We start from the raw sequence: 9063 nt of genomic DNA, 5'->3' as shown, positions 1-9063 counted from the left end.
CATGCCCTGGATGAATTCCGAGATCGTTTCGAGGGAGCCATCGAACTCATCTAGTGCATCAATGAATAGACACATGTGCAGTTTATGGCGCTGCTGTCTCAGAACTGTATCCAGAGCAGTTTGGATGTTCCCAAATGTCCATTCAATGTTCGAATTATTCCCACTGAGGATGCAGCGCCGTGGTATCTCGTCGCAGAGCTCAGGAGCCTGGGATAGGATCTGGTGTAGGATGCTCCTCACGAGGCCATCGAAAGACTTTTGGATTCTTGAACCTCGGTAGTAGAAGAAGAATCCAGCTGTAACGAGGGTGCCAGAGCCGCTCCACTGATGTAGAAGTTGGTGTGTGTCGTCACGCTCGAAAATATACTTCACGAGCGTTGATTTTCCGCTGCCCGGTTTGCCGTGAATCCAATACACGCCTTCACCCTTCGACAGCCATGGGATTATTCCTAGGTCCTGATCTTCGAAAATAGTTTCACACGTGGATGGCCAATTGGTAACGATTTCAGTCTGCCTGCGATCGAATGCTTCCACATACAATGATTCAATGATCTCTTTAGCCTCAAGTCAGCTCAGAAGACCACGAAAATGGCAGCGTAATACGAACCAGCGTGAGAATATGCCCTTCGTCCCGAAAGTGCTGCAACACCTTCTTTGCCGTGGCTGCTTTCTTCAGAGCCGTGGTATTTGTCTGTTTCTCCCAATGGAGTCAGGCTTCTCATGGGAGCTCCTTGGATCTTGTGCGGCTTCTCCGATTTTACTGAATTAGTCGATTTCCGCACGTAATCCAGGACGTGCTGATAATTGACATCTCCTCTCGTAAATTTGGCCATTGCTGAGTGATCTTCATCGATAGCATGTTCTTCGTCGGGACGAGAACCTCGCTGTCTTGCCGAATCTCGATCTACCATAACCACTCTCTTTCCTACTCGACTCCATCTTTCGCCGTCCCACTTTTGGGCAGTTAGTAAAATGAATACATCTCAATTGTGCTTGAAACCCACCTCTACTGTTTTTGTCATTCCTGTCTCATAAAATGAGACAACGGTGAACCCCCTTGTAGTTTGGATCCCGTTGAATGTATCCTCAATACACTTCAAGTATGAGGACTTTGGAGCAAGCTCTTGGACAAGCTCTTCATTCGGTTGGCCCTTGACCATGCTACGCAGCTGAGTCGTCTCCATGCCTTTGTGGGGCACGCCGAAACAAATCACCGACTTGACGTTCTCAAGAACTGAGAACTTTTGGTCCGAGTACGCTGCCAGGCTGATCAAAGACTGCTTCAGCAACAGCCCACCGAGGCTGTGAGCCACGAAAACAATCGGTTTGGACATGGAGGAGCCGAAACCGAGTGCGGAAAGACCATTGACAAAATTTCTGGAGAGATCGTAGATGTGCTGGAAGGAGTTGCTCCCTGCCACTTGAGAATCATAGCCGTAAACGATCGTTCTTACTCCGGGGAGGTCTTTGGGAAGCCCATCTCGAAGCCACATGAATGTTGAGCCATCTCCGCGCTGTTGCCAAGATCCGAAGGGGTGACTTCCAAGGCCGCTGATTGCAATGCAACTGTTCCGAGTCAACAGGGTTCAAAAGACTGACCTTTTCAAGTGTTTATCGCGGTAAAGCAGGCTGCAAAAATCAAAAGCCCACCTGCCTTCCAGCGGCGCTAGTTGAATTCTATGTCTGGATGCAAATGTGCAGTCTTGAAACTTACATTTACGGCCGGAAATCTGATCCAACTGTCCACGTCGAGGCTCATGGTGGGCTCAATTTTCCTACAACCCAGTTTGGAGGCAACATTTGATTTTCAGCAAGGGGACTTACTCAAGGCTGTGCTCAGAGGCACTAAAGTCGCTTAGAACAGTGAAGCCTAAGAATTTGCGGTCGAAGATGATGATGCATTCTAATCCTCCGTAACTTGTTGTGAAGGGCACCTCATCTTCTCCCTCGAGACATGGCGGAAGTGGAACAAAAGTGACAGTTGCCGTTTTTGAGTGTGAGATATGCGATAAAGTCAGACCGACGGCTAGCGAGTGTACGGTCACGGTCGATTCCCATGCGTCGAGGGTATGTTGGATCAGTTGCTCTGCTTCAGCCTTGTTGATTTGCAGCGGAAGTTGGCGGACGCGGAATGTCAGTATCTTGTCTCGCGCCATCTCTTCATCATTGCGGTCGAACTCTCATGGGATGTGAAGATGCAGTAATGATGATAAGGTGAGCTCAGGAGACGTTGTCGTCTGCGGAGCTTCAGGGTGCGGAGGCGCAAAGTCCAGCGTGGGGTCGCAAGGCAACAGGTTTCTGCGAGAGTTGTCGCTGCGCAGGAATCCACGGCCGTTCGAGATATGCATTGCTGACAGTGCAGCGTGGCGCTAAGCCGAAAGATATGAGTGGCTGATTGACGCCCTCATGTGCCTGCTGACGGACAGGGGAGGGCGAGCCGTCGCTTGCCTCAAAATGTGGCTGCACCTATGTAGAAGAATACGAGAAACGTCACAAAGACAAGAGACGAGTAAGATATGGACTTAACATGTTGAATGGGCGGATATCGGCTTTTGTTGGACAAGAGCCGTTCCTTTTGTAATTTGTTTAAATTTTTTTTTGTGCTTTTCTGAATGTGTATAGTATGGTTGCAATCGAAATGAACACTCCAATACCGACAGGGACAAATGAAACAAAGCGCGAGAAGAAATCCGGATGGCAGGTGTTCGTGTCCTTGATCAGGTCCAAAAGCCTGGCAGTGTCGGTTAAAGGAACCTATCCAGACCTGAAGGGTCCGTGCCGTCTTTCGTGGCTATGTACTTCAATACGGCCTTTTGGCTTTTCTGCAAAGACGATAGGAAAGCGTACTTGATCAGAGCCTCCGGGAGATCGAGGCCCCACTCCCAGGCATTCCTATTGCCCTTGTCGATGCGCGTCTGCACCCTGCTTTCTAGCATAGCCTGCAGGTCGCGCGGCACCCTCTCCCGGGTCCCGGGCGGAAGGGATCTCACCGCTTTAGAGCCGTCCTCGTTGACGGTGAGAGGCATCAGATGTGCCAAGAAGTCGGTGTAAACGGCGCGGAGGCAGTTGCTGTCGTCCGAGATCTCCCAAAGCAGTCCAACGACCTGCAAGCTGATGACGAACGTCTTCGGCTGGCGCTTCGGGTACAGGAAGTACCCCTCAAAGAACTGGACTTGAGCATACTGTTTCATCCAGTCCTCCAAGCTGTACAGGCGATAGCTCTGGCAAATGACTGAGATCTCAGCCAATGCGAGAGACGAGAACTCTAGATCCGTGTCCTCGGGGGATGAGCAATGGCCGTCATAGCACCACCAGATGAAAAAGAGTACGGCTCTAGGCGAGAACTGGGGTAGGTCGATGTCCAAAGCATTCGTCTCAGGATCCCGCGGATTGCCGCGAGTCATGTGCGGGCAGAACATGTTCAACGTCTTCTCGTCTATGCGGAATGGCTCTGCGTCGGGACCGGCGAAAAGGAGTGCCTTTGTCTTGTCAGCGTATGCTCCCTGGTTGAAATCCAGCTCAACCTCCCCCCACAGGGTCTCCCAAGTCGCATCGCCAGCAACCCAGCCAGGCTTGTCAGCCTCTGTGACTGAAATCGCGTTGTTCTGGGCCATGACTTACAAGGTAGCTATTGTTGATGGAGGATTGTCAGTGTAGACAGCTGGGTAGCAGTCGTTGGAATGCAGGGTGATAGGTCGTGATGCTGAAGCTCGCATTATAAGGGTTTGGCTCCCATGCGTTGTCAAATTACAATATAGTTGCCGCAGCATCGTGTTTGTATGTACACAGACAGTGTGATAGATAGCCAAATCAGTGTCCAGAAACAATGTTGAATCGGCAGTAAACGTGATTTGTGCAGTGGTCATTCACAGGGCTGACTGTTCGTTTACATGGCCAGAGCTGTTGAATGACAGATCTGAGACGAAATCGAGGTGATATCTCAATGGGATTCCTGGATGCAAGATAACGAGTGGCTGTCCTCGGTGTAGATGATGCCTCGGGGCAGGACAGGAACGGTGTCTGCAACAAAGACATTGTGCCGATGTGTAGAACAAAGAAGAGCGATGAAAATGTTGAGCGATAAGGACAAAGGCCCCACATGGCTCGACCCCGCATGAGAGACAAGGAAGGGGCCGTGAGGTCGCGGGGAAGCAGTGACGTCAACGACACTGCGCCATGGCGCCAAGCCCTGGAAAGCGCGTCCGGCAGCAGCTCTGGGCTTGCAGCGCGCGTGAAGAAGAAAGTAAAAACCGGGACGTAGCTTTGGCGGTTAGGTGCGGTTCATGCATGTCAACTTTGCAGTGAAGCTCTGGGCGCAGCCTGGCGCCTACGTCATCCTGGCCAGTCCGCCTGATATATCCACCACCCTCTGCACCCCTCCATCAATCACTCTTCTCCCTTAACACTCAACCCACACTGTATTCAGTCCTCAAACACCCAGCCAACACCGCAAACATGCCCGTCCACCCCGCTGAGGAGACTGCCACCGGCAGTGAGTTTCCCTCCGTCTCCATCTCCCCTTCGCTCAACCCCGCTTTCACCAGAGGAGCTACCTGAGCGCTGACCACGAACCTCCCCGCAGGCATCACCGACCACGTCGCCAAGAACTCTGCCGACAGCACCGCATCCGACCACCCTCTGCACGACACCGACACCAACGTCACCTCGGGCGGAGCCAGCAGCAAGGCCCACGCTTCCGACCACAAGGCTCACCCCGTACGTCACTCCACTCCCCACCCATACCGACCTCCAGCGCTCACACTTAACCCAGGGCCCCGTGATCGCAGAGGACATCGGCAAGCCTGCGAGCAAGGAGGAACTCAAGGCCCGGGCCGCGGAGCTGAACAAGTAAGGGCACACAGGCTCGCTCGTCGCTCTGATTGTATGATGAAACGAACAAACACCATGGCAGGCCATCGAAGCCGAAATCGTCTCCTAAATTATGATACATGATAAATACAATCCACTTCTTCTCGTCCCGCCTCGACCCTCTCGCGTGACCCCACCACCGCAATCACGGCACCACCTCCTCGCCCTTCCAATCCCAGCACCTCCCCCTCCCCCTCTCAGCGTCCAACCCCCTCACCACCTCGACCAGCCGCTCGCTCGCGAACTCGGGACTGAACAGCTTCCCCTCCTTCACCCCTCCCCAAAACTCCTCGCTCAACCCCGTCTTCACCGTCCCCGGATGCAACCCCACCGCCATCGCCTTCGCCCCCGCACTCGTCCGCAAGTGATTGTCGAAGGTCTTCGTGACCTGGTTGACGGCGGCCTTGCTGGCGCGGTACGAGTACCACCCGCCGAGGCGGTTGTCGGCGATGCTGCCGACGCGGGCGGACATGGTTGCCCAGACGGCCTTTTCCCCGGACAGGCCCTCGTAAGCATCCGTGCCGTCGCCGCCGCCGTCGCCAAAGTTCGTGCTCTTCCGCGGCAGGAAGGGCGAGAAGTGCTTGATGGCGAGCAGCGGGCCGAGGGTGTTCGTGCGGAACGTCAGCAGCGCGGCGTCGGCGTCGACCTGGGCGGGCGCCTTCTCCGGGAAGAGCAGGCCGGGGACGCAGAAGGCGAGGTGCAGGTGCCATCGCTGCCGGCGGTCGTCGGGGGGAAAGCGTTGTTTGCACGTTGCCGCGGCCGACGCGATGGAGGGTTCGTCTTTGAGTTGTGTGCTCTCTCGTCAGCTTTGTCTCCTCATCTTCGTCTTCATCTTTCCTTTTTCTCCCTCCCTCCCTCCGTGCGCTTCGTAACAAGGAAAAACAGGGGGGGAAAAAAACAAATCAACTCACCCAAGAAATCCATCCCCACGACCGTCAACCTCTCCTCCACGTCCGCATCGCCCTCCCTCGCTCTCCTGCCCAGCCCTTCCAAAATCCCCCTCCGCGCCGCGTCGACGCTTTCCTCCCCTCCCCGCGCCGTCGCGACGACGGGCGCCCGCGTCGTCGAGAGCACGTGCCGCGCCAGGGCGCGCCCGATGCCGCGCGAGGCGGGTGCGATGAGGGCCCAGGGGCGCGAAGAAGGCGGCGGCGGCATTATTGCGTGGATTGTGTTATTGGCGCTGAGTGTTTTCCGTCGTCGGGTTGGGCAGAGGCGCCGAGCGCGTGTGGGGTCGACGCAATCCGGTACGGGTGCGGTGTGGATCAGGCCCGGTATCTACAGACTACGACTCTCTTCTTGGCTGGGTTGGGAAGGGCGACTTGTGTTTCTTTTGTTATCTTTGCGCACGTCTGGCTTCAAAGCCCGAGGCTGTGCGTTGGTTGATCGCGTAGTTGGGTGGCTGCTGGTACGTCGAGAGTGGTTCGTCTGAGACGTAAGAAACATTGCGAATTCGAGGAATTAAAAGCTTTTGTTGAACTACCTAGCGCCAGGTCCCTGGAGGAAAGCTCGTTGATGACGACAATGACGACGGTATCGCAAGTGGAGCGAGCGAGGAGAGCGGGAGCTTGAGCCTCGAATGGAAGATCGACGACCAAGATCGGGGCCCGCGCGCCCCTTGCCGCTGCCGATCTTCCCGCCGACCAACCCCACCATGAACTTGCCTGATTGCGATGGTGATGGGATCTAGTTTGAGTCCGAACCTAGGCATGAAGTGATCGCATACCAGGAATGGATTGAATTGGCTGTCCAGACAGCCGTGGAAATTAAACGATTGGATTTTAGGTAAAATGCGGACGCTTTCATGGTATTGTAAACCTCAAATGTAGAAAAACAAAAGAGAAACGAACGATATGTTTTTGCGGCCAATAAAAATGCTCTCAAGCATCCCACTCTACGATGGACGGCCCATGACGGCTCAGCCACCAATAAGACTTGGCCAGCCTCGCCTCCCTGGCGCAAGTCGAGGCATATATAGATCATTAAACAACAGTCCCATAAGATGAATCAAATGAGTGAGAAGCTCCAGGGTATCATCAACAGTCGGTAGGAAACACTCACTCGGCCGCTCCACCTAGAACAAGCCACCTCCAGGTACAGCAACGAAGATAGCAGCCATGATACCGCTGACAACCACTGCCCCGATCATGCTCTGCACGAAAATGGTATCCTGGATCTGACGCATGGCCGGCTCCTCAATCCACACTTCTCGATCGAAGATCTTGCGCACAATGTTGCGTTTCTCGTATCTGGCAACCCACGGCTCGTCCTCATAGCTGTTCCTCGTCGCCTCCTTCTCCGAGTATAAGGTTGGCTCGTCCTCGGAGGTGAAAAGCTCCCACGGACGCAAGTGTCGATGGTGCATTCCATGGAGGACCTGCGCGGATCAGCATCAGACTGGTAGGATGGACTGGTAGGATGGAACCGAGCTTGACTTACTACACACATTCCTTTATATGCAGCAATCATCGTCGAGATGCCGATTACCAGTGGTATGGCGGAAAGGGCGCGGAAGCCACGAGGTACGTTGCTCAGAGTCATGAGAATACCCATGACAATCCCGCCAAGGATGGTGAAGACTCCAAGCCCGCGGGCAAAGGCCACGCGCGGGCGGTTGCCATTGCAGATGGTCCAGCGGATAAAATGCGGGTGGGCCTGACAGCGAAGAGACCATTCAACGCTCACCATAACCTCACGGAAAGCCGAGGGGTGCGTGGTCTGAGCGAGAGCGCGGAGGAGGGAATTGCGCTCGCGCGAGGAGAGATTGAGTTGGCGGGCACCGCCGTCGGCAATGTAGGTAGTTACAATACGCGACATCTCCTCGCGATACGGCTGGATCGTGACTGCGGGGTGGTCAGTCACTGCACGGCACCCGAAGAGGAAATAAGCATACATGGCTGGAACTTTTCGCCTGCAGATTCGAACGCATCTTTGGTTGCTTCGGAATGATTGACTGTGGAGTTTGTCAACGACGTCTGCCAGCCCATCGAGCTGTGTTCCGAGTAGGCGTCCGCGGCATCATTCCTGCTGTGCTCAGATGGCGTGCGCCCAACGTGATCCCAGAAAGGGTTGGCTCGATCGCCGTCTGCGGATCTGGGAACATCTGAAAAGGTTGTCCCCTTGAACACGGCAGCCGTCGCAGGGGTAGATTTCCGATTCCTTGACTTGGCTGCATGTGCTTCTGACTCGGACTGCTCGGCGGTCCACTCGGGCGAAAGTACTTTCTCGCTCTGCGGAAGGGCCTCGAAACGCTTGACGTAGTCGTGGAACCACAGATAAAACTGAAGATTTTCTGCCGCTAGCTCAATGTACCTTAGGTAGTTGAGGAATTCGCGAAGCGTGCAGGGCTGCCATACTCAAGTCAGTATTCGCTTTTGCTGGTCGGGTGCGCGAGGAGACAGGAATATCATATGACTCTGAAGCTAGTGCTGTGCAACCCAGTGACACAGACCGCCCACAGCAAGGGGGACGGGAAGATGCAGTGACACCTACGGGACATGTGCCGCCGGCAATGATCCGGTCGAATGATAGCGCATCTGGGATTCCATGGGCCATGCCAGAATTCTGCGATCTTCCGGTGATGGACTCGTCAAGCGATCTCCTCTTCTCATCGTTGCTATGCTCAGACGCGGGAATAGACCCAATGGACAGAGGTCTCCGGTAGGTGAGTGAATAGACCATCTTGAAATGATCCGAGCTAAAACCCCCGTATGAGCGTTGATAGGCTGAGCCAGGGATAACCTGATCTTTCTTGGTTGATGTGAACGGCAGTTACGGGAGACTTCGAGGGGGCACAGATTGTCAGCAATGACTAGGCACCAGTGAGATGGAAGGAGTAGAGCGAAGGAAGACGAAGTTGAATAGAAAGTGAGCGGAGTGGGGGATGATGAGGAAGTGAGGACGTCTGGAAGAACGCCCAGGCACGGGCATAGGTTGCAGAGCAGACTCACAGTTTAATGTGCCATCAAACAGAGCTAGAGCGGCACTACCGCAGGAGACGGATACTTGCTTGTTCTCAGGAAAGCAGCGGGTCGGAATAAACGGTTCTTGGAGGTGGATTGGGTAAATGAAAAGCCAGGCCACGGGCTAGCGTTTAAAACAAGAGACATGGTGGCCCGGCTGGGAGGGGAAGATGGCCAATAGTGCATCAACATGGGTGTCTAGTACCTAGGCACTGGCACAGGGAGAGGTTCCGCA

General features: G+C 54.5%; 5 protein-coding genes across 5 annotated transcripts; 1 reads left to right on the top strand and 4 right to left on the bottom strand.

The window, feature by feature from the left end:
• Positions 1-983: 983 nt before the first annotated feature.
• On the bottom strand, positions 984-1759 carry SLS55_004026 (uncharacterized protein; the record flags this gene model as incomplete). Its single annotated transcript, XM_066775488.1, has 2 exons — positions 984-1397; positions 1715-1759. 2 exons carry the CDS (start codon positions 1757-1759, stop codon positions 984-986), a joined length of 459 nt encoding a protein of 152 aa, XP_066633369.1.
• Positions 1760-2744: 985 nt separating this feature from the next.
• Positions 2745-3614, bottom strand: SLS55_004025 (uncharacterized protein; the record flags this gene model as incomplete). The annotated part of the gene is made up of 1 exon (XM_066775487.1): positions 2745-3614. One exon carries the CDS (start codon positions 3612-3614, stop codon positions 2745-2747), a length of 870 nt encoding a protein of 289 aa, XP_066633368.1.
• An 841-nt stretch (positions 3615-4455) lies between these two features.
• SLS55_004024 (uncharacterized protein) lies at positions 4456-4852 on the top strand (the record flags this gene model as incomplete). Its single annotated transcript, XM_066775486.1, has 3 exons — positions 4456-4492; positions 4583-4716; positions 4772-4852. 3 exons carry the CDS (start codon positions 4456-4458, stop codon positions 4850-4852), a joined length of 252 nt encoding a protein of 83 aa, XP_066633367.1.
• A 162-nt stretch (positions 4853-5014) lies between these two features.
• On the bottom strand, positions 5015-5828 carry SLS55_004023 (uncharacterized protein; the record flags this gene model as incomplete). The annotated part of the gene is made up of 2 exons (XM_066775485.1): positions 5015-5663; positions 5821-5828. 2 exons carry the CDS (start codon positions 5826-5828, stop codon positions 5015-5017), a joined length of 657 nt encoding a protein of 218 aa, XP_066633366.1.
• Positions 5829-6940: 1112 nt separating this feature from the next.
• On the bottom strand, positions 6941-8547 carry SLS55_004022 (uncharacterized protein; the record flags this gene model as incomplete). Its single annotated transcript, XM_066775484.1, has 4 exons — positions 6941-7243; positions 7306-7709; positions 7760-8213; positions 8359-8547. The coding sequence occupies 4 exons, from the start codon at positions 8545-8547 to the stop codon at positions 6941-6943; spliced, it is 1350 nt and encodes a 449-aa protein (XP_066633365.1).
• Between the last annotated feature and the right edge of the window lie 516 nt (positions 8548-9063).

Source organism: Diplodia seriata (assembly GCF_021436955.1).
Source record: "Diplodia seriata strain FDS-637 chromosome Unknown scaffold_4, whole genome shotgun sequence".
Lineage (NCBI taxonomy): Eukaryota > Fungi > Ascomycota > Dothideomycetes > Botryosphaeriales > Botryosphaeriaceae > Diplodia > Diplodia seriata.
The sequence above is the reverse complement of the archived record's forward strand: the minus strand, read 5'-3'. Positions and strand labels throughout refer to the sequence as shown.